Raw genomic sequence first — 26,009 nt, 5'->3', positions numbered from 1 at the left:
TCACATCCATTCTCAGGGAAGCTGGGCCTTAGTTCGCAGCAGTGTTGTAATGGTTAACGGGAGGTAGAGTGGAAGGCAGCTGCTGCTGATTTATTCCAGACAACTATTCTCAGGTCTTGTGTCACACCCCCAATGTCTAGTCTCTGTTCATTCTTAAGGGGGTGATGTTTTTCTCACCTTATGGGTGCTTGTTAAAGCTAGACCACACCAGGGCCTCATCTTCCATTTGGGCATCCCTAGGTCTCTCCCAAGTGTGGCTCTTAGACTAAGGATGACCACAATGTGCACTGGTCTCTGCACAAGTGTTGATAAAACTTTGACTAGTGCCTACTTTTTAGCTCGAGGCCTAGACTTGTGTCGAACACCTCAGACAGTTTGAACATAGCATCATGTTTCCATATGGGGCATGTCCATCAAAGCAACTCTGTATTTATGTGGAAGTGTCTATTTGGCATTCAGAGAGAGAAAAGAACATGCAGGGTACTTGCCTCCTCTGAATGTGTGTGACAGCTAAGCTTGCTTTACGTAATGCACACTCATGTGGGCCAACTGGTTCAGAATGCAGGCTGCAGTCTTATTGCGGTCACTGAGGGCTACAGGTGTACATAGTCAAATCTTCTTTCTGGTCAATTCAGCCTCTGCCCTTGCATCGGTTTCCCCATGGTTCTTTCCTGTGCAGTTATTGGGCAGTTGCCCTACGATAGCGGCCCTGCTCAATTTGGCCCCACTGTAGTGCATGTTCGAGTGCACCCGCAAAAGGAGTGCACAGGTTATGGTCTTCTTTAAACTAAAACTGGCCAGAGAACACTGCATTAATATCTGCTTGTTTCATCTAAAGGAGAGATTATACTTCTGCTTGCACACGGGCAGCACAATCCTGCTCCCAAACTCGGCTACTGTAGGAGCGCCATCCTATCCGGGCTCTGCTCAGATCATGTTGATCTAATATCTCCATTCTCCCCAGCAGCAAGCAAACAGCTCTGCTGACTTTTGATGATACTTCAGAATCAGGATGTCCTTCACCCCCAGTGCCACAATAATTTGGCAGCTGGAGACATGCTTTCTTCAGTGTCAGGTGTGGAGTGAGAGGAAGAAGCTCTCACTCCGTTATCATTTTGGCCACTCATTTAGGTCGCAGCCTACCATACAGCCCAGCAGCCTGGTTTGCAAAAGGCATCTTGGGGATTTTTCGAAAGTTGACCTAGGAATGCATTCCGCTCATTGATTACCATTGGCTTTGCAGTTTGTATCTCACACTTTCTGGATTTCTATATGCAGGCTTTATTTGCTTTAGGATCTCAAAGTACAGTTCATCCCTCCTGTTGCCTAAAACTGTTTTTCCTGTATCCTTTAAAGAACTTGCTTTCTGTTAACAGGCCTTTAAAGCTTGTTCTTATCTCATCACACTTGCTGTGCTTTCAAAGCCTGAGGTTAAGTGTCAGGCACTATCTTCCAGGGGAGCTTGTTTACTTTTCCTTCTCTGACTTCAAAGTGAGAGGGTTTATGTGACAATCTTGCTGGATACAGGGGGCTGAAATATTTGTTTTCTAGCACACTACAACTTTTAAATGAACTGTGTAAGTATTTCAGAGTATATCAGAATTATGAGCGTATAAAGGAAGCACATTTTTGTTATTCCTGAAGTGTGTTGGAAACAAATACTTCCATATGATCAAAACAAATCAATAAATTGGGTGATGCAATTTCCACACATTTTCGTCTGTGCACTGTATAGTTTTATTGGTAAAACTGTATGTCAAAGTTAATGGTCATTTAAATTGAAACAAATGTCTAGTCTCTGTTGCCCTCCCCAGCTCCTCCTGCTGCTGCCTCTGGATCGAACTGGGAGCCAGCCTGACCCTCAGTTCGAGGTCCTCCTCCATCCGCAGACTCCTGCCTGCGCCTCATCCATGGTGGCCTAGTGGCCATCTATAAGTAAGTATCTCTGGTCTCTCTCTGTTTCTGTCCTTACTCCTGCTTGTACTCCTGTCTTTACCTCTTTCACACTGTTTTTATAGTTTTCCTTTTTCTGTCTCCTCTCTTCTGTCTCGTATGTCCCTCTTCCTCCTGCGCCGGTGCTGCCCCTGCAGCCCCCTCACCCTGAAGTAGTTTTCCTGCGTTCCTGCCTCCTAGCTGACTGAACCCACACCTCCCTCCCCTTCTTAATGGCAGCCGCAGCGCTGTGCGAGGGTGACTCCACTGACCTCTGGTCAGCATCTGCTGCCCTCCACAGCTCCTCCTTCTGCTGCTGCCTGCTGCCTCTGCCTCAGGATCGAACTGAGCACCTGTCTGACTCTCAGTTCCAGGCCCTCTTCCACCCACAGGCTCCTGCCTGCGCCTCATCCCTGGTGGCCTAGTGGCCATCTACAAGTAAGTATCTCAGGTCTCTCTCTGTTTCTCTCCTTACTCCTGCTTGATCTCCTGCCTTTACCTTTGCCTTCCACACTGTTTTTGTATTTTTCTTTTTTCTGTCTCCTCTCTATTGTCTCGTCTGTCCCTCCCCCTCCCGCACACTGCAGCCCCTGTGGCCGGCTGCGCGAAGCGCTTTTCCACCCTCCCTCCGCTGACCCAACCCCCACCTCCCTCCCCTTCCTTATGATGGTCACAGTGCAGCCGCGCACAGCGGATGTGCTGCTGGCACACCAGAGGCAAGCCCACCTGTGCCCGGCCGCACCTCCCCGCACAACACAAGAGAACTCTTCACGGTAATCAAAGAATTCACCAATCCCCCCTCTGAATCCACCGACATCCCATTGTTGCAAGACCTCTGCTACAAAATGGCCACTTTCTTCCACTGCACGATTATGGACATTTATGACAGCTTCCTCCTGGAGAACCCACCCAGCATCAGGACCTACGACCGACCTGCCCCCCAGAACCCACCCAAACTAACCACAGCTGGTCCACTCTCACTACATAAGAGACTGAAAGCACCATGAACATCACTCACTCCAGAGCTCCCAGAGACCCCTGTCCTCACCACATCTACAACAGAGCCAGCGCATGCATTGCCCCCAAGTTCCGCAAGACACTGAACTGCTCTATCAACACAGCCACCTTCCCTGAAGATTGGAAACACATCTAAGTCTGCCCCCTCCTGAAGAAACCCACGACCGACTTATCAGAGCTAAAGAATTTCTGGCCCATCTCGCTATTACCCTACCCGGCCAAAGTACTGGAAAAAGCTATCAACTCACAGCTGCGACAATTCATCAAAGACAACAACTCGCTGGACACCTCTCAGTCTAACTTCTGCAGTAACCGCAGCAAGGAGAGAGCTCTTCTAGCAGCCACCGATGACATCCGCACACTCCTCGACCGCTGCCACACCGCAGCACTCATACTCCTTGACCTCTCAGCAGCCTTCAACACTGTCTGCCACAGCACCTTATGCACCAGGCTCCACGACACAGGATCAGTGGAAAAGCCTTGCAATGGATTCACTCCTTCCTCTCCAGAAGAACACAGACAGTCAGGCTCCCACCCTTCATATCCAAACCAACAGAAGTCGGCTGCGGAGTCCCTCAGGGATCCTCCCTGAGCCCAAAGCTCTTCAACATCTACATGGCCCCGCTTGCAGCCATCGTAAGAGGCCACAGAATGAACATTGTGTCATAGGCCGATGACACACAACTCATCATATCCCTCACTGAAGACCCAGAGAAAGCTAAGAAGGACTTCCACACAGGAATGGAAGCCATCGCCACCTGGATGAGAGAGAGCTGCCTCAAACTCAACTAAGACAAGACCGAGCTCATCATCTTCAGTGGTGCATAAGGTGCTGTGACAGACAGTGTTGACCGAGCTCATCATCTTCAGTAACTCCACCTCAACCTGGGTTAAGTCCTGGTGGCCCACATCGCTCAGCACCCTGCCTTTTCCGACTGACTACTCCCGCAATGTAGGAATCATCTTTGACTGTTCCCTATCAATGACCCAGGTAAACGCAGTCACCTCTTCCTACTGGCACACACTCCACAAACTCCACAAAATCTTCAAATGGATCTCCGTCGACTGCCGCAAGACAGTCACCCACGCCTTAGACACAAGGAAGCTTGACTACGGAAATGCACTCTATGACGGCACCTCAACAAAGAACATCAGGAAACTACAGCTCATCCAAAACGCCGCCGCCAGACTCGTCCTAAGCCTCCTCTGCCAGGAACATATCTCCTAACACCTGAGGACCCTCCATTGGCTCTCAGTGGAGAAGCGAATCACCTTTAAACTACTCAGCCACACCTACAAGGCCATTCACAACATCGGACCTGCCTACCTCAATCATCGCATCTCTTTCCATAACCCCGCCAGACCCCTCAGCTCCGCCCAGCAGGCACTAGCCACCATCTCATGTATACAGAAAACCGCAGCTGGAGGAACAGATTTCACCTACCTCGCAGCTAGGAGCTGGAATGACCTACCCATGCACCTCAGATAAAGCCCATCACTCACCATCTTCAGGAAGAACCTCAAGACATGGGTCTTCGGATGAGGCCCAGTCCCTCCCCCAGCACCTTGAGACCCTCACGGTGAGTAGTTGTGCTTTCCAAAAACTGACTGATTGATTGTCTGTAATGGCAGTGCACTATGATACCATGCATACTCTGCTCTCTGCCACTCCACTCTACTCTGTACAACTCTACACCACTGCACTCTACTCTGCATCACTCCATTTTACATCACGCCACTGCACTCTGCACCACTCCACTCTACACCTCTCTACTCTACCCTGTAACCCTCTACCCTATACCAATGCACTGTTTGCCACTCTACTCTACACCACTGCACTCTACACCACTCCAGTCTCAGCCGCACCAATCTACTCTGCACAACTACACTCTACGCCACTGTGCAACACTGAGCTATATGCCATTGCACTCTATGCCAATACACCTAAGCCAATGCACTTTACCCTGTAACACTCAACTATATGCCCCTGCACTCTATCCAATCCAATGTATGCCCACTCTAATCTACTCTGCACCACTGCACTCTACACCACTTTACACCATTATACTCTATGTAACTCTATGCAACTGCTTTCTACCTTGCACTATTGCACTCCACACCACTTCACTCTACTCTGAAACAACTACTCTATGCCACTCTACTGTTAACCACTGTACTGTAAGCCAATGTACTCTACACAACTGCACTCTGTCACTGCACTCTACGCCACTGCACTCTGCTCTGCATCACTGTGCTCCGACACTGCTCTCTATGTCACTCTACTCAACTCTACACCACGGCACTCTGACACTCTGCTCTGTACACTGCACTCTCCACCACTGAACTCTACACCACTCTACTCTGCACAGCTCCACTCTACACCACTGCACTCTCTGCCACTGCACTGTATGGCAATATACTCTACGCTGCAGCACTCTATGCTACTCCACTTTGCACCACTCTAAGCCACTCAACTCTACACTCTATGCCACTCGACTCTACTCTGCACCACTCCCCTCTGCATTACTCAACTCTACGCCACTCCACTCTGCGCGACTCTACTCTGTGCCACTCCATTCTGCAAGACTCCACTCTGCACCACTCTACTCTACTATGCACCACTCTATTCCATGCCACTGCACTCTACAACGTTGCATTGTACACCAGTGAATTCATTGTCACTGCACTCTACACCACTATACTCTGCAACACTTTACGCCAATACACTCAACACCAGTCCGTTCTACTCTATGTCACTCTATGCATCTCCACACTATGCTACTCCAATAAACAACACTCTCTGCCACTCCACTCTACAACACTCTACTCCACTCTTCACCATTCCACTCTACAACACTCCACGCCATTATCCTCTATGCCACTAACTTTTAGCCATGCTGAACAGCAGCCATGCTGGTGAACAATATGGATAAAACACATTGGCAAAGCCAATAGCGATTGCATAGGTGAGAGCTGCTGCCTTTGCCAATGTTTGCTTATCTTTAAAGATATCTCTACTGGGTCTTAAAAATCTATGTAATCTGAGTAATAGCTTTCTTGTCAGATACATGAGCCTGTGAAACCTCTGCAGCCTTGCTGGAAATGGCCCTTTCTGTAGGGTCCACCCCAGACTTTTGGCCTTCCTCCTCCTAGTTTTCTGACCTTTTTGTTGGCTTGAGCACTTTGACTGATAACCAGTGCTACAGTGGATGTACTCTCTCCCTAAACATGGAATCATTGGCTTACACATGTTTGGCATATTTGATGTACTTGTAAGTCCCTTGTAAAGTGTTATACCATTCACCCAAGGTCTGTAAGTTAAATGCTACTAGTGGACCTGCGGCTTTGATTGTGCCACCCACAAAAGTAGCCTTTTAAACCTGTATCAGGCCTGTTACTGCAGGGCCCATGTGCGCAGTTTACTGCCACTTTGATTTGACATTTAAAACTACTTACCAAGCCTTAAACATACCTTGATTACACATAGGTCACCCCTAAGGTAGGCCCTAGGTAGCCCTATGGACAGGAAGCTGTTTAGAACATGTACTTTTATGTTTTGCATGTCCTAGTAGTAAAACACAGCCTATTTCATTTTTCACTACCGTTAGGTCTGCTCCTCTCATAGGCTGGCATTGGGAATTCTCTTATACATATTTAAGTGGTAATTCTTGTTCAGAAAGGAGTAGCTTTGTCATGTATGGTATATTTAGAATGGTAGTGATACATCCTGCTTACTGGTGTAGCTGTATTTTACATTACTGTTTTAGAAATCCCACTTTTAGAAAGTGGATATTTCTCTGTGATTATGACTCTAGGGACCAGATTTAATGGAAAATGACGGTGCGCGGCACCAAATTTGGCAGCGCCATGCACTGTCATTTTCAAAATGCAGGAATGCGTTGTATTTAAAAGAATATCGTGCACCCCTGCGCCGGCACTAAATTTGCTGCTGTGCGCCAACGTGGCCCCCCTTGCGCCATAGTGCAAGGATGGCTGCGTTGAGGGGGAGATTGTTTTTGTGCAGGAAGGAACACCCTCCTGCACAAAAACAATTTTCAAACGTGATTTGCATTTTCTATGTGTGTTGCAAAATGCAGCACAAATAGAAAGAGCAACAAACAAGGAGAAATGAAAGCATTTCTCCTCGTTGTGCCACTCTAACACAACCCCTGGGGTGGCGTTAGATTTTGGCGATGCCTCAGGTTTATGAAAACTTGTAACTCTGAGGCAGTGTCAAAATGCAATGGGTGTTGCTGTGGCACACCCACAGCAACACCCATTGCATGCCTCTTCCACACACAGTGCTGCATATGAAGGTGCCATATTTACAAGGTGGCGTTAAGCCACAAAAAGTGGCTTAACGCCACCTTGATAATACGGCACAGCGCCACCCGAGCGTCACAAAAAGTGACGCTCCAGTGGTGCTAGAGGCTCTTAAATATGCCCCTATGTGCTTTGCAGCCACACTCCGATCCATGCCTTGCCTTGGTGGCAACTACACTTTGTGCATACCATCTAGGCAGCCGCAACACAGGAAGGGCTGGGTGTGACAAGGGATAAATCTGCTTTCATTTGCATACTGATAGTCTTCCTGGGCTGGGAGAGGGAGAGGTGGTTCACACTTACCTGTCAAAAAGATGTGTCCTACCCTCACACAAAGGGCTGACTTACCCTATACTGATCGTCTGGAGCAAGGGCTGGGTTAAAAAGGATTAGTGTGTTCTTCTGAAGGTTCCTTTAAAATCACTCCTTGATCAAAGACAATTTTGAATATAAGTACAGGGGCTCTGAACCCACGATTTTAGATACTGTGTGGGACTTGTAACCAGACGCTGCTGGCTCTACAAACTGCACATTGCCAAAGGACTGCGGTGCTTCCAGGAAGCATCACCGTTTTGACTACCTGATCTGTTGTTTTGGCTCACTGATTGCTGGACTGCAGAAAGGACTGCCATGTAGCATCATGCTTGGTGTGCTGGCCTGCCACCTGCTACCTTATTTTGTGCCCCCAAGTGCTCTCCAAGGGCTTATCTGCTTGCCCCCTGTTCAATTGAGGGCTCAGGGCCATCAAAGACCTTGTTGCCCTTTTGATTCTCACACGTCTGCTTGGGCCATACTTGGGGCACTGGCGCAGTAGTACTAATGCGGGGTGAAACCTTGTCGGATGGCCCAGAGGGCAGTTTGAAATCGTCCCTAAGAATCTGCCTGCTGTTATTACAATAAGGGTTCACAGTAAACAGAGAATATTGTATACAATCTAATAGGAGCACAGTCAATTCTGTGCCCCAGGTTCAGACAGTGCATATTGTCAAGACTGCTGACTGCTTGTCTAAATGATTTTGACTTTATTGTGGGCAACATGCTTATCCTGAAAAGTGCCTACTGCATCACTAACATCGTAGTGTGTGTAACATACATATCCCAAAAATCGCTGTTTGGTGAATATTTATTGAAAAGCTGATGATCTACTTAGGGGATCATTGCCGTTCTAACCTTCTTTTGATCAGGATAATGAGCACTAACTCTGTAATTGCATTACATACAGAGTATTTATGATTCATGTTGTTTTGATCTTGTTTTATATATAACATACTATATATTCTTTTATATAATCCCATGTGGAGTCTCTGTTGTGATGTATTCATTGTGTTGCTCTATGAATGTGTTGAACAAACACTTTACACATAGCCTCTGATGATAACCTTCCTGATCTGCGCCAAGCTACCAGAGGGTGGGCACAGGTTATCTCTGGTGTGTAATTTACTTGCCCTGACTAGAGTGGTGGGTTCTGCCTGGCTTAGATGCATTCCCTAGGCAACCAGAAACCCCATTTCTAACAAACCTAAAAACATATTTTCAGTCATAGTCCAGACATATAAGAACAGTTCACCTGGAAATCTAACTTTGATGTCAGAGACGTGAGCATTAAAGAAATATGCAACCTAAGGGGTAGTATAGCTAGCAGATACCTTAGCCTATCTGAAATGTGTAACCCTAGAGGGTATAATGCTGCATTAGTTTGAGCATTCCATTTAATCGGATGTAAAAAAATTCTGTTGGATAATTGTACAGTTTCCTTGACTTAAGGAATAACCTTCTGCCTATATGATCTCTGTAACCTGAAGGACAGTTCTGTGGTCATGGGTCTGAGCCTGAGCCTATAATATCTACATGATCGGAGGAGCTTTTAATATCTCTGGAATATATTTACTGACAGATGTCTGAGCCCCTAAGATCTCTGTAAACTGATGAATAGCACTGTCAAAGGCCTGCGCTCATAGGATCTGTATACCTGAAGGGTAGCTCTACTCTCACAATCTCAAATCTGTAAGATATACGTAATTTATGGCTGGCTCTTTTCAGTTGCCTGTATCTGTAAACTGTCTGCAACCTGAATTAAAGATCTGCTCTCTTAGGTGTGCTCATGTAATGCCTGTCTGATCTTAGAAACAGCGTCTCTGTTGCATGTTCAACCATTTATTGTAAATGTAGCTATGTGATGCTCAAACTAGTGAGATCTGTCTAATGTGATACTGCTCTGCTGCTGGAAGTCAGGGCCTATGCATTTCTGTAAACTGCAGTACAACTCTGAGGCCTGAGTCTTTAAGGTCCCTGTCAAGTAAAAGATTGCTGAATAAGCTTGTAACCTGTGTAGCATACGTTTATTGTTTAAAGTCTGAGCAGCTAAAAAGGCCTTTGCAACATGAGGGTTGACTCTGGTGTTGAAAGATTAGAATGCATATGATATCTATAATCTGTGTTCTCATTTTTGTAAATCCAGAGCCGGTGTTATTTAAAGACAGAGAAAGCAACAATAGTATTGACCCCGAGTAGCTCTCCCTAACAAATATTCTAAGTAACTATTCTGTTTATGATGTGCAAACAGGCCACATAAAATGCCCCAGAAAAGCTGAAATATAGACCACAAATTTGCTCAGTGAATTATACAAAACTCCTTGATATGTACCATTCTAATCATTTTATTTATGTGAAAGATGGCCCAATTCATAACGATTTCTGTTGATCGCCATATGGGTTATTTGGTCATGGTGTGATGCATTTTCTTCCACTTAAGTCTAAGGCCCACATTACAACTCCTGAATGAATCCCAATATGTGTGCAAACTGGAGGTTGCACCTGAACTGGGATTCACTGATTTGTGGTAATCACCGTCTGTACCTTTCCCTGCACTATATTTTCCAAGTAAAACTGGTGGCGGTGACTCGCTGCAACATTTTGAATTTTCACGTCTTATAATCAGGTTAACCGCACTTCATACCAGTTTTATCCTGTGATAGCACTCGTAAAATACTCCTCCCGGCGGTATCAATATTTACAAGCTGCAGCAATTTTGCACCAAATTCTTGCACAATATCTAACGTGCCCTTAAGTGTTCTAACCTGGAGACCCAAAAATACTTCTACACCCAAGCTCCAACATCACTTTAAGTGCACTCCCAAACTCTTTGTAGGTTCTGAGCATACAGGTGTTACATGATGACAACCATTTTGTGCAGCTAATGTTCAAAATGCTGAAAGTTGCTGCTGTTTATGGAGCAGCACAACTTACACTCCATCCTTTACACCTCATCATTGCGCAACATACACATTTGTTTTTTACATTAAATTTATTCTGTGCCCTAATAATATTAATGTGCGTGAACAGTTAAACTCATTAATGAAATGTAACCACTGAAAGACTGAAGCTTTAAAATGCTTACATGTATTAATTATTCACGTTTTATATTTACACACTCAGTTGTATTTGCAAATGTAAACATGTATTTCTTATTCATGTACAGTATTTATTTTGAAAAGTTATATGTGTGCATATATAAATTATATAGTCGAAATACATACTCAATGTTGGGTAAAGTTAGCCTGACTAAAGGCCCTAATTTTGAAATGTATTTTGCTTGGATAACATGTTCTTTCATTTGCAGGGGACGTTTCAAGGTTTCATTTAGCTTGAGAAAAGGAGTACTGTTATATGAATTAGGTTTGCTGATAGTAAGGCCTGAGAAGAGAAATCTTGGCAAGAGAAGTGAAGACCTAATGAGCAGCTGAAGTTTCCTAGTCATCGCGTATCAGGAACGGGGGATGTTCAAGGTTGCAGTAACTGTTCGAGTTCTGTGGGATGAGAAATTCAGGTGATGTTTCAAATGCACACCACGGACAAGCAGATGATTGGTTCCTGGTGAGGAGGGCAAAGATACGATTGATGTTGAAGCTTCTATTTGTTTTAATTAATTCTTACGTTGGTAGACTTCAAGGCAGATTCCCTTAGACTTTGAGTGGTAAAGACCTCTCTGCTTATTTTATTCTTGCAAGTTATTCTTGCAAGTGTGAAGCTGTATGCAAAATACTTATCCAATTTCTGGAAGACTTCTACTGAAGCCTTCACTATGCTTACACCTTCTCGCTTTTCCAAATTCCTTTAGATTTCATTTAAATCATCCTTATTCTTAAATTAGAATTCTGATTAGATGATTTTAGAATAATTTCATGTTTAGGAGAGAGAGCATGAGTTTCTTTATGGAACACCTGTTTCTAATTGTCAGTTTCCATATTGCTGTGGTTGCTATTGCTTTGTATCTTAAATCTAATGCAACTGAACTGATGGTGATATTTCAGCTTACCAGCTGTAATCCTGTATCTTTTTAACATTTTCATGACATGCATATATATTAAATTAATTGAAAATAAATATACTTAACTTCAGTCACTGATTCCTAACCCTCACTGTGTGGCTAAATGGGCTTCATGAAATTTCAATTGTTTATATTTGTTAACTCTGTCGGTGTCTCAGTCAACTTAAAAAGATCCATTGGATGAGAGATTGTGAATCAAGCTCCTGACAGCTCTCAATATCAGTCCATGGCACAAGAAAATATTAAATACCAGTAAGACGCAGTGGGGCGTAGCCTCAGGGGTGTGTTTGAAGTGTGACCCCCCCAACAACCACTAACAAATAAATGCTTGGCAGATGGTTCTCTTATCTTTTTTGTTGTTTGTCCGGAACAAAAAAACGAAACAGTGACCTCTTGGTGTAAACCACAGAGAGAGACAGGAACAGAAATACCTATCTAGTGGCTGAATTTCAAAATGTGAAACCAGATAACCTGTAATCAATGCTGGCTTTCTTGCTTTTCCAAATTGTGTGATTGTAGGCACACATTTTTTATCACATTGTATCCTTTTTCTTCATTATCATACATGAACGCACTTTTAAATACTTGAGTTAACGTTGTGTGCTATACAATGGCCTTATATTTGATTTCAATTCAGTTCAATTCATTTTTTCCTTACCTGCCCCATTAAAAAATCATTGTTTTCTGTAGCTGCACTGCAGAGTTTAAAAAAGAGGTGACTGGGCAATAAAAAGCATGGTTACAAGCAGACTGTAGGAGGTAATGTGCATGTTTACATTTAAAAAAGCCATATGATTTAGGAATCGGCACCAATAATCGTTGCATGTCATATTGTCCCAGAGGGAAAGACAAATGAAATATTTGCCTAAGCCAAATTGGCTCAGTAAGTGCCTTTCCCATACATTGTTTAACCAAATGAGATAAAGTTATATATTGGGGAGGTCTGGATAATAGCATACTAATGCACCGTGGACTTGCGCAATTCTGTTATCCTATTCAGGTCCACGCTTTCCTAGTAACTCTGCTTGAACCACGCTTTAAATTTCAGGGTTATTTTTGTGGGCGCGAGATTCAGGGCAGGATCTCCCAAAATCGTTAGACAAATGCCTAACATACTTAAACAAAGGGATTTTATGCCCCAGGTCCCATGTTAGACATTCCTCTATTACGTCCCTGTTCAAAATAGCAAGTCTGTTTGTCTATACCAAAAGCCACAGTAACAACGGGGTCAGTTTATTTGATCAAATACATATTTAGGTCCAAAATACCAATGGACAAAGTACTGAGAACTATTAGATGATAGGCCTAGCAGTTTCATACAAAATCAATTTTCTTCAACTTGGAACCTGTTAATTGCCCTGTAGCCCCAGATGGCCACCCCATAAATTAAAATTGGAATACATTTACGTTTATATATTTCGATCAGATCTGGTATGTATGGGCTTGGACACAACATGCTTCGCAAAATTAAAAAGAGACCAGGTTGATTGGTGAAACGTACTGGACCTATTTAATAGGGTTGGGGGTGGGGGTGGTATCACATTGAACCAAATGTAATGCTTAAATAAAGGAAAATATATACCCTTAAAATAGACTTACCTTTATTATAGATTGGTTAATTTTGGATGACCTAGTCCACACAGTTATGTAATGTGTTTTAGTGAGGTTAGTTTCTAAATCAAGGCAATCCATGTAGTCAACAAAGTCATCAATCAGAGCTTTAAGGCTGGAGTGTTTGCAAAAACAGCATCGTCTGCTTATAATAGAGCTGCTACAGGGAGTTTTTTAAACTATCGACATGCCTCTGCCTAATGAAGATAGATGTTTGTTTAGGCCATTATTATGTAATAATAACAAAACAGGTGCCAGCATGTATCCTTGGCAGACACCCTGTTGTAACTCAAGCAAACCAGTACACTGCTCCTCAGATCCATACCTAACATATGCCCTAGAGCCTGAATGAAGGACTTGAAGAAAATCTATCAAGCCTGATTCAAAGTCTGGGGGGGCACATGGGAGCATGCAAGATGGCCGCACGGACATGAGGCTCCTGCGGTTCGGGGCCTTTAACCATCATTATCCTGCCTCAGAGGCTAGCATCAAACATTTAAACCTTGCATCATGGAAAGCAGCCACCGCAGGACGGCATAAGATCTCAACTTCTGAATATCAAGTGGAATGGTTTCATTATATCTGAGAGGGAGACCACTGTCGGGCTACCTCACATTCCTGAGACCGTAATGGTGGCTACCAGCATGTGCAGACCTGGGGACTGACCCATGGGGAGCAGTGGCGCCAGAGGTTACAATGGAGCAGCAACGGAGCACTAGGGACACTGACTGGCGGTCCTTAACCTAGAGGAAGGACTGATCAGGGACTAGGCTTGCATGTGGTGTGGAGCGCGAGTGGCAACTTGAAGGAGGCAATGGACGGTCTCCCCAACTTGTAACCCTAGGATCCGCATGTGAATACGGACGGGACTCGAGGCCACAGGTGGGACTCAAGGCCATGAAGTAAAGTGCTGCTGCATTGCTGGGGGGCCCTATCGCCCCTCACCTCTGAAAGCCCTCCTCTTGCCAGACGCAGCGCAATCGCCTGATTCCTGCGAAAGCAACGTGGCCTCTTTTGGATAGCCTGCTGCGGTGCACCGCCTGGGGGCAGCGTGGAGTGTCTGCCCATCCTGGGTCTAGGTGCGGAGAGGCAACGCGGATCCACTCCTGCCGGCGCCCATTCCAAGTCAGGTTATTTAGGGAGAGGTGGAACCCTCCTTTTTGATGAGCTTTGTTTGAGCACCATGCAGGGGCTCCCAGGGGCATCTGAAAGCATGGTCCAAAATATTGGAAGGGGCCACCCATGGCAACATTAACATTTGCTACCAGTTAAGTGCTTTACATCGATGCCTGAGACTCCGTAACCATGATAATGCTTTGCCAGCTGACGCTGTCTGAAGGGCCCTGTAGGCTTAGCCCACTGTTGGCTAACTCGAATATTACTTCATGTGTCGCCCCACCCACCACAGGACTTATTATATATTCACAGAGCTGATCTAGACATATATGTACCTACCCCCTTCGGGTGACATTTTCTTGCACACTATTTGCAGTGCCCACTTAAAGCTTATTTGGACCTGCGGCAACACAAACCTAGTTGGTCATCTGGGGTCCTGTCCGGCTGCTCTGTGGGTGCCTTCCGTCCTCCAGTGCTGTCAGGGTCTGCTCGTGCCCGTCTGGTTGAGGCATGGCGGGACCTCAGGACTGTGGAGTAACAGCTCCAGGAGCTAGGGGATATTGCGGAAGCATACGGGGCAGCAACGCCGCTATAGGTGCCCCCATTATCTGTACTGTGCATCAAGCAAAGTATGTGCACCACAATGGACAGTAACATTAACAAATTGGGAAAGCAGGATGAGCGTATGACGAAAACAGAACAGAGAATCTCAAAAGTTGAAGACACTATTGTCTACCTGGTAGGAGCAGCTACTAAACATGGAGAAAGTGCTCAAAGTAATCAGCTAAAAATGAAGATTTGGAGGCGAGATCCAGCAGAAATAATCTATGTATAGTGGGCATTCCTGAGTCCATTAACACTGGCGGAATGGAGGACTTTGTAGAGCGCCTCCCTACTGCTCTCTGTGGCACCGAATCATTCTCCAAAATGCTGATCATAGAACAAGCCCATTCCTCCCCACCCGATAATCACTAGGCTTTTGAACTACTGCAACAGAGATACTGCTCTTTGTTTGGTCCAAGATAAATGTACTTTGCAGTCTGAAGGTAATGCAGTGTGCACCTATCCAGATGTCACAGTTGCAGTACAGGAAGCTCACAGGAAATGTATACCCAACAAACAAAAGCTGCAGCAGGCTAATATCCCATACGCAATGCTGTACCCGGCACGTCTTTGCGTCTCACATAAGGGCAGAGATCATATTGTCACCTCCCTGCAACAGGCTGAAGAATTTATGAAACGGAATGCTGTGCGGGCCTCCCTGGCGTACCGCGAGACACTGCAATCCAGGCCTTCTTCTCCTCTGTCAGAGCAAGGATAATAGGACATATACTGGAATGATTAACTTTACTTAGCAGCAGCCTTTCCCATGTTGCCCGATCTGACTGCGTGAGACTGCAGATTGTCCAGGAACCATTCTAAAACAATCAACGTAGTTCCATGTCTGGCCCACGCTCTTATAATGAGCATTGTTTGTTATATCTGTCTACATATGTCACTTTTGGGGTTCCTGTGGGGGTGCTTTCCAAATTATATGGAGCACTTAGTTTTCCTCAGACACCCTCGCTTCGGTGAGGTGGTATCGCATGGCTCACTTGGTGACCCTTCTGAAGGATACCCCTGATTTTGTTACTAGGAAGAATCTCTCTTTCAGTTGTACCACGGTGCTCTGCTCTCTTGGGGTAACTTCACCGGGTACCAACCAGGCACTACACTTCCCTGCACTATCTACCTTCATCGTGGCTTCTCCCTTCTCTCTGACTACTTCTGATTGATTGTTTCACTGTCCTCATTTTCTCACTCCTAATCTCAATGCCTTTTTTTGGGTACAGCTGATCATACTTTGCCATGGCTGGATGTCCCCATTATATTATGGCTGGGGGCTGGGGTTGTCTTTGTCTTTCAGATTTTGGGGTTATGATGGGAGCAATATTTCTGGTGGGATTGGCCTGCCAGTTTTGGACATGGGTGTGAGGGGGATTTTTTTCTTGTGCACATGTACCTACATTGGTGTTGCCCCCCTGGCTAAGTATAGTGTCACAGTATTTTCACACTTGGTTTGATAAGCAGGCAATACTATCCTTCATCACAGAAAAGACACCGAGGTCATGCAAGCTAGTGACCCCCATCTCCACATTAATTGCCTCACATGGAACGTTCAAGGCCTGGGGGACCTTGAAAACATAGGCACATACTTGCTTATTTAGATAGGCACAACATACACTTTCCTCTGTTACAGAAGACACATTTTGGTGGCACAACAATCAATCCGTTTCTGTAAAGCATGGCTACTCACCTGTGAGGGTCTCAGGGCGCTGAGGGGCCACATCCAAAGAGCCACGTCTTTAGGTTTCCCAACACACACCACATTTGCCACACGGAGGTCTTCCTACAGACAGTTCGCTACATAGTCCTCCTATGCTCATGGCACAGCAATACTAGTGTGCAAGTGCATGTTTTATATCCCACAGGGGGCTTGCAAAGATCTGTAGGGGCGTTACACCCTGATCTGGGGTAGATTGGCACAATTCTCACTCACTATTGTTAACTGTTATGGTCCAAACACTGACGACCACTGATTCTTTGATAGACTATGTGGCCAAAAAGAAGATACTGGATCCACGTACATTCTCTGGGAGGAGACTTCAAGTTGTCTCTCAACACAGGGATGGATAGAATGCACAGCTCCTCTGCCTCCCACAGTGTAGCTGCTAGACATGTCTGCAACATTATGGTAGAGAATGAGTTGTTGGACGCCTGGCGAACAATGCATCCGCAGTTGGCAGAAGGGTACTTCTATTCAGGAGCACTTACAAGCTAGTTTATGCTGGATTATTGGATCCTATCTCAAGGGCGTGGGTTGTGGGTGCGAGGTACCACACATTTAGTGCACACCTACTCAGACCCCTCCCTGGTCCTCCTGGAGCTGAGCCCCCGATTAATACTTTACTCGCACTGTGGAGACTCTCTCCAATGCTACTATTGAATACTCCTTTTAGGAAAGAATTACGCCAAGAAATCAGTGATTTCCTTCATAGAAACCGAGGCACTGTCTCCAAGCTGAGTAACATTTGGGAAGCCTTTAAAGTCACAGTGCAATGCCCATGCCTAGCTAAGAGCTGTGGTGTGGTACAAACCTTTGGAGACATGCTTAAAAACATAGAGGGGGACATTAAGACTTTGCAGGCACAACTGGGGACGTCTGAAGATTTTGATTTGGCCAGGAAAATCAGGACCGTCGTGACCAAATTTCAAGCAACTGCAGAACGAGAACATCTTTATCAGGGCAAATACACGCAGACTAGGACATGTGGGGAGGTAGAGTGACCAGGACATGCCTTGGCTTCTACGATGCGTAAACCCCATTCCACCAACACTATCCTTGAGATTAAAGACAATGATGGCACCTTAGTACGAGACACTCCACACATATTGTGAATGTTTGCTTCATTTTATGGTACTCTATACACCTCAACAAGAAGGCAAGGGGTTGATGTGGATGCCTATTTAGAAGACATTGTACTGGGGTAGCTGAGCGACGCTCAGAGGGAACTTCTGGAAAAAATTATCAAAGACGATGAGATAAGGTAAGGCCTCAAGACTGGACAGCCTACTTGCAGATTCTTGCAAAACCTACATCAGTAGTCTAATGACGATGCTGAAGGGAGTCTACTGTGAAGAAAAACAAGACAGTATCCTACCACCCTCTATGAAGAATGCCATGATCATCACCTTACTCAAATCCAACAAACTGGCAGATACCTGCGATTCCTACCTGCCTCTAACACTCATTAACTGCAATGCTAAAATACTAGTCAAGGTCCTGGCAAATTGCCTCAGACTATTAATGATGTTTCTGGTTCAATCAATCAATCATGGAATTTGTAAAGCCCTTTACTCATCCGTGAGGGTCTCAAGGCACTGAGGGGCTGCTACTGCTCGAACAGCCAAGCCTTGAGAAGTCTTCTGAAGGTAAGGAGGTCCTTGGTCTGACGCAGGTGGGTGGGAAGAGTGTTCCATGTCTTGGTGGCGAGGTGAGAGAATGATCTGCCACTGGTGGTTGTTCTGCAGATGCGTGGGACGGTGGCGAGGGTGAGGTAGGCGGAGCGCAGCTGTCGGGTTGGGGTATAGAAGGTGAGCCGTCTGTTGAGGTATTCTGGTCCCGTGTGGTGCAGTGCCTTGTGAGCGTGGGTGAGGAGTTTGAAGGTGATTCTCTTGTTGACGGGGAGCCAATGCAGGTCTCTCAGGTGGCCTGTGATAAGGCAGTGGTGGGGGATGTCCAGGATGATGCGTGCTGAGACGTTCTGAATGCGTTGCTGCCTTTTCTGGAGTTTGGCCGTAGTTCCTGCATAGAGGGCATTGCCGTAGTCCAGATTGCTGCTTATGAGGGCTTGGGTGACTGTTCTTCTGGTTACCGTGGGGATCCATTTGTAGATCTTTCAGAGCATGCAGAGGGTGTTGATGCAGGAGGAGGAGATGGCATTTGACTTGCTGGGTCATAGATAGTGAGGAGTCCAGGATGAATCCCAGGTTGCATGCATGGTCAGTGGGTGTCGGAGCGGTTCCCAGTGTGGCAGGCCACCAGGAGTCATCCCATGCGGAGGGGGTGGAGCCGAAGATGAGGACCTCAGTCTTGTTGGAAAGGTTAGACCAGACCAATTAGGGTATACTCGTGGGAGGGCCACTTCCCACAACTTGGGTACTGTGTAACAGACCATAAACAAGGACTTATCTGCAGTTGCAGTCTTTCTCGATGCCACTAAGGCTTTTGATTCACTGGAGTGGGATTACTTGATGGTCGTACTTCGGTGTATTGGCTTCCCCCCAGTGTTCTTATCATGGCTTGCCCTCCTGTATTCCTAACCCACTGCTAGAATACAAATAAACAGCTCATGTTTAACACCTTTTATCATCACTCGGGGTACCCGACAGGGGTGTCCCTTTTTGCCCCTGCTGTTTGCACTTGCGGTGGAGCCGTTAGCTGCTAAGCTTTGACATCATCACCGCGAATATGCCATCAGATGTGCCACTAGGCACATTTTGTTATCACTCTATGCGGATGACATCACTGTACCTTAGGGACCCTCTCGATATTCTGAATGCAGTGCTTTGGGAATTTGTTTGCTTTGGTGGACTGTCAGGCATTCAGATAAATTGGGAGAAGTCTAATATTTTCCCTGTAACTGCGACTACTCAGAGATTCCAGCCATACTTTTCATTGAAATGGTGCGACTCTAGCCTCAGGTATCTGGGCATAAAGGTGTCTAGAAATAGAAAGGAACTCATGAGAGCAAATTATGGCACTGCCCTGTCCAGTGTGACAGACAGTATCACTCACTGGATATCACTGCCCCTCTCCCTGGCAAGGCATATTTCTCTCATGAAAATGATTATACTGTTAAAGTTAATTTACCTGTATCCCAACATTACTTATTCACTGGGGAGACATTTCTTCAAAATGTTTAAGACACAGCTGATCCACCTGGCCTGGGTGGTTAAGCAACTGCATCTACAATGGGAGCTGCTCACTCAAAACCTTCGAGCAAGGAGGCTTTAAGGCTCCAGACATGAGCAAGGAGGCTTTGAGGCCCCAGACATGGAGCTCTATTATTTATGTGCCCAAGCTGATCATGCTGTTTACTGGTATAAGCCTCCTCCTTACATGCCACACCTGGCCATCGAACAGGGTTACATGACACTGAATTCTCTCACCGCTTACCTGGGGCATCATGCGTCTAGAGCAGCCCCCTCCGTTTCCACAGTTGCCTGCACAAATGCATCGTGGGGGAACCTGACAAAAACAGCTGGTAAACCGCTAATGTACTCACCTTCCTTTCCACTTCACTACCAGGCCTCTATACCTGTCACTCATAAAATCACTTGCAGGAATATGCTGATTGGGGGTGGTAACACTTTGGGGGACCTCTATAAAGATGGCCAATTTGCTACTCATGAGACATTGTTTGCTGACAAGACAAAGACATCCCTAGATGTCTTCCTATACTGTATATCAGATTACAACATAAAGTTAAAGTCGCCACCCCAGGCTTCCCACAGGAACACCTCACACTTAATACACTTCAAGCATTAATCAGTTTGTAAGGACTGTGGTACTTGGTGTACATCCTATATCATACAGCACAGCATGAGCTGCCATGTGTGGGAGGAAGTGCCCGGGAGAGATGGGACCTGGACCTGGGAATTCCCTTTTCCGATGCACAGTGGTTCTAATACTGTCAGCAGATGGTGCGCATTACTTCAAACAGTAGACCACGCATCATCCATTATAAATTCCTACACAAGATGTATTACGCTCCTATTGGATTATATAGATACCATCTCTGCCCAGATGACAGATGTGCTAGATACGGCATGGAAGGAGGGGATTTCTTCCACACGGCCTGGTCATATCCCCATATCTGATCCTGCTGGAAGGAGATCGAGATAACACTTGTGATTGCTCAGCCAGTCACCGTCACGCCACTGGTGGCAGTTTTGGGACACACGGGACATAGAGGTGGGATTTCGGAAATATGTATCACTCAGCCTCCTTCTTGCCAAGAGGCAGGAGGTGTGTAAGTGGGGAAGAGGCTGAGCACCAACATTTAAAGAATGGCTGCTGCATTTGATATACTGTAGAGATCAGCTTACCATATATGCCGAACTGCTACCTCCTAGCTCTGGGCTCTGCTGGATACTTATCTTCTCACCCTTTCTTCATATGCTGTGGATGATGCCCCCTGACTTAATGGTTTGGCGCCCCACCAGTACATGATATATCCAGGTGTTCTGCGCTCCTTCTCACTGTATGGAGTGGATCTCCCACAATTGTACAAGATATTGATATAGAAGGGTACATTTCCAACAATCATTAATGTGTACTCACTATAGACGAAGTGTGTGTCAAGACTGTATATGTTTCCTTTAATATGCCTGCAACTGCTTTATGATCTATGTATGGGCGGTTCCATTGTGGGGACATGTAAAACAAGCCAGCAATAGAGATGCACTCTACACAATGATATAATGTTGCACAGGAATGTTATTCTTGTTGATTGTTCTAAATGTTTTTTTCTTATACATGCTAAATGTATATCCTCTGTAGCTTAAACTGAAAACACCAATAAAGAAATCTTTAAAAGTCTGATCCCAAGCCCATCTCTATAAGGACGTCCCAAAGCTTATACTGGTCTAGCCAGTCAAAGGCAGAACTCAGATCCATCACAGAAAAATGTAGCACTCTCTTCTTGGCTACTGTATACTTACTAATAAACAACTTAAGGTTAAGGCACTGCTCCTGAGTGCCTAGACCCTCCCTAAAGCCATACTGGATAGGGGGACATTGAGTTAGAAGCCTAAGTTCAGGACAAGGTCTCCTGCAGGACTATAAGTCCAACGATTTTAACCACAGAGCACAACAAGGAGATGGACTGATAATATACAGAGTCCTGCATATTTCCGTTCTTATGTACTGGGATAACAGCCATCCACCATGTAGTCATAAGCTTAAACGTTACTGCAGAGTTTAGAGAATTTATCATAAAAGACACCTAAATCTCAGACATGGACTTGTACAAGTCCATCGACAATAAGGTTGCTTCATCTATAATAAGAACCTAGGCCACATTTAGGATTTACATAGGCATTGACTTCGCTCTTAGTTCACTAATGGCATTGTCGTTGGGGGGGCAGGGTGAGCCATGAATGTTTCTAAAAACTATCACTTTTAATAAAAGTGTGTCTCTTTAGACTTAGACTGTGATATAATCTGATTTACTATGGTGAAACATTTCCACATGTTAAAGAAATACACTATTTTGAATCATGGTTCTACATTATATTAGTTACACAATGTACATGCCGAATGTTTTCATGGCTCAGTTTGTGCATGGACTCTTCGAGCCAAGCCAGAATCGTGGTTTGGCTCTGACTCAGCTCACCCTATTAATTTTCCTGCACGGCCTTCTGTAATTGTGATTCAGGCTTAGTACATGGGGCCATCAGTCTACTGAGAAAATGATTTAAAAGGCTTAGACTAGAAACGTGGAGACCTGTCCCCATGCACCAATTTAACAACTCTACCTTCCAGGCCTTTTGTAGCAGAGATGAAAATACATTTAAAATAAGTAAGCCCAGAACAGAGACTGCAGGCTGTTGTGACCATGACCACAGCCATGAGTTCCGATAGAGAAATGCCAGGCCCAAGTGGAACAGGCCGGGACGTAGCTTCAGTGGGGATGTTTAGGGTGTGACACCCCTCAAATGCATTCTTTGTTTGGTAGTTGGGTTGTGGGCCCCTAAATCTGGTCTATTATGTCTTTGTCAGTTTTACTCATCATTCTCATATCAATAAGTGGTTTTAACTTATTCATGTTTGGATCCAGATCCTAAATCTATGTTGTGAAAGGATTACCAAAAAAGTAGTAAATCTGCATCCATAAACCTATTCTTTGAATGGTTGCAAATATTCGCCTTTTTGGAATTCACAAACATTGACAGTGGTAAGCTTGGAAAGTTGCACCAGTCTCATATTTCCAGGCATAATCCTGGCAATCAAAAACCACAAAGGTGATAGGATGAAGGCCTGCAAATTGTCTAACCAGCAGCAATTTCTCAGGGTAGCATTCCAACCCACTATTTTTCACCCACTGTGCCACTTTAGACAAAGGCCCACCTAAAGAAAATTAGTACTGATCCTATTCCTCATGGAAACAGTCCATCATGAACCTTGGTCATTTTACACCTCCACCCCGCAGTCCACAGCTTTTTTATTTGGGAAAGTTGAAAATCACACCCTTGACTCTCACTGTCTAAGCTACACCTACGAAGATGTGGGGCCTCGAGGAGCAGCAATGGGCAAACCATTTGGAGAAGGTGGCCTCTTTCAGGTGTTAGATTCTGTGTGTGCCTTTTTGTAAGTGAAGGTGGGTGCTGGCTGTTGCAGAGTTCTATATTTACCTTCAACATGCGGATTTCTCGTAAGGCAATTTTCTTAATGACCGGGTCATCTTCTGACTCCAGAAACTTCTTTATGGCAACGACCTGGCCACTGTCTTTGTTTCGGCACTTGAACACCACACCGTATGAGCCTTCCCCAATCTTAGCCAGCTTCTCATATTTCTCCATTGAGTATCTTTCCAAATACAGATGGTGGAAGCTTGTATTGTAAGGTTTAGAATTTTCCAGAAATCCAGCTTTTGGGAGAAAAGGAAAAAAAGAAGTTAGATATCATTTTAGGACTAGTGGCCATGTCTCCAGCTGTATGACTATTTGGGGATGACAGAGAAAAACAGGACTGAGTTTGCATGTGTGTGTTAATCCCTGCAAGTGGACCAGTTCTCTAATATTGCTCAAGGTGTAAAGATTGGTATGTGACAGAAAGTAGCTGGAGTTCTATGTTGCCATTTTGAGCAGGTCTCTATTGTGATATTAGCAGGATCCGAAAATCAAAACAGCCCACCAACACAAGGGTCTCAGCTCAGTCTGTGATCGGTAATTAGTTTTATCTCTGCCATTTCCACTGACTCATCGTTCTATGTATTTGTTTCTGTGACGCATATTTTCTAAGGCTAAAGCTGAGCAATTCATTCAGTCTTCAGTTAAGAACCTATGGCTCAAGAAGCAGTCCTCTGTGGAAAAATACTTTCTCTTGTGGTATATATTTGTTACTTTACTCTTCTTCAATACACTCTGTTTACTTTCCTCAAGGGTATGCTTTTTCTAATTACTGAGGCTATCTCATAAGGCTTGCAAGTTATACCAAGAAATATCGCAGAAGCTCTCCTCTGAACAGTCTTCAATTTGCCTCAACTGTTGCGGATATATAATCCAGGTTAGGTGGCAATTTGCGACCTACTAGGAATCGCCTCTGTCACAGGGATGGTGGCCTGCTTGGGTCAACAGACCACCATGTCTGTGATTGTGTTTTAATAAACCAATTTTTTTAAATGCAGATAGTTTTCCTTAGAGGAAAACTGGATGCTTTTCATAAAAGAAAATGAAACGTTTATGTTTAATTTTTCAAGAGTTTACTGTGGTTCGTGGGACACTGCCTGCTCTAAAAAATATATTTTGTTTAACATTCTCAAAGGGGAAGGGGCCCCATGGGGATCCCTTGCGATTTGTGAATGAGTTACCACCAATTTTGAATTGGTGGTAAAGTGTTACTGATTTGTGACCGGAATTTGAGTTGCTAAACATTAATACATACTACTACGATTCGGTATTTGGAGGGATGCCCTAGATACACCCTTTCCAAATCCTGAATAGAAATTGAGTTGTAAACGCCATTTGTGGTTTGGTTAATAAGTTACCAAAACACACTCTGGTGTTTGCACATTTAAAAAAGCCTTTTTGCTGTCGCAAACTCCCCGATTCTGTGAATCAGGCTGTTTGCGACCTCAGAAAAGCTTTATACATCTGTCTCTTAGTGTTTTCCCAAATTGGTGGAAGAAATCCTTATAAAGTGTTGTTGGTACTAGGCTTATCAAGTAGTTTACCGTAGGTGGTATCATCTTCTTTATAGTTTCCACTCTTCCCCACCATGATAGGATTTTGGGGACGAGCCTTCTAATAAATCAGATATCTTTCTTAGTGGTGTTGTTTCATTATATATAACAGACTCAAGTACATTGTCATTGAATTCAATTCCAGGGTATTTTTCTTCTTGCCCGTTAAAAGGATTTCTGGCACAGCAAGCAAGACTCCTAAGCTGATTGACCCACAAAACAATTTATTGGAGTGACCAGAGTTCACACTTGGATGTCAGTCATAGTGATATATGCATCAAACGTTTAATCCTGGACTCTCAGCACTACTCTTTATCATTCCCTTATCCCTGGAAAATATAAAGAAGATGATAGCACCCATGGTAATCTCCTTCCTGGGATGTGTCCAGGCCCCTTCCTTTTGACCTATCACTGAATCCAAGAGCAACCTTTTGAAGTGTAAAGGGAGTCCCTGACTCCCTTCCTCCAGTGTCTGTCCTACCCAGCTCACAGGAAAGCAAGAATGCACAAATCTTTCTGGGGCAGTCCTCTACTACTCATGTCTTTTTTTTTTTTTTTTTAAAGATGTTTTTTTATGGAGTCAAATACAAGAACATTAACTTAACATTGCCAGGATAGAGATATGCAGTTGTGAACATATATGCATAAAGAATATTGTACTTATAAATGCATTATAAATGCATATTAAACATGTAAATGAATTAGGCATATACAGACTCCAAGTTTGAATAAAGAAAGAAGGAAGAGGGAGAAGAGCTATAAGGATAGAAAAGGGAATCAAGTGATAGCCATGTGGAGAGATAGGTAATAGACATTAGTTACAGCGAATGTAAGATGAAATAAGTAAATATAAGAAGAAAAACAGGAAATATGTTGACAATTTTGAAAAAGGACGAGAAAAATCAATTTCCTTCGCAGTGCATGAGAGATAGTTACTTAATGGCAACCATAGCTGATGACGTTTGAAGAAAGTTCCTGTTGAATCAAGCTTGTAGCGTTCAAGTCTATGATGATAACATACAGAATTCCACCACTGTCTGAGAGTAATGTTCTCCGAAGATTTCCAGTTAGAAGTAATAATAGAGATTGCAATAGAAAGCAAATGGTCCATCAATTTTCCAAGAGGCCTGAATGAACTCCAGATATTGTGCATGTCACCCAAAAACAGTAATTCA

At 44.6% G+C, this 26,009-nt stretch overlaps 1 protein-coding gene across 4 annotated transcripts in view; it reads right to left on the bottom strand.

Annotated features, from left to right (window-relative positions):
* LOC138261570 (cyclin-dependent kinase-like 4) overlaps positions 1 to 26,009 on the bottom strand; it is a 1,634,859-nt gene that overhangs the window by 1,339,691 nt on the left and 269,159 nt on the right. For all 4 annotated transcript variants that reach the window (XM_069210650.1, XM_069210649.1, XM_069210648.1 and 1 more), the window contains exon 2: positions 23,285 to 23,520. In XM_069210650.1, the coding sequence (XP_069066751.1) occupies positions 23,285 to 23,452 (168 nt within the window). In that variant the 5' untranslated portion in view covers positions 23,453 to 23,520. The remainder of the gene's footprint in view (positions 1 to 23,284; positions 23,521 to 26,009) is intronic.

The sequence above is a fragment of the Pleurodeles waltl genome, chromosome 10 (genome assembly GCF_031143425.1).
Source record: "Pleurodeles waltl isolate 20211129_DDA chromosome 10, aPleWal1.hap1.20221129, whole genome shotgun sequence".
Lineage (NCBI taxonomy): Eukaryota > Metazoa > Chordata > Amphibia > Caudata > Salamandridae > Pleurodeles > Pleurodeles waltl.
Note: the sequence above shows the minus strand (reverse complement) of the source record. Positions and strands in the feature narration are given on the sequence as shown.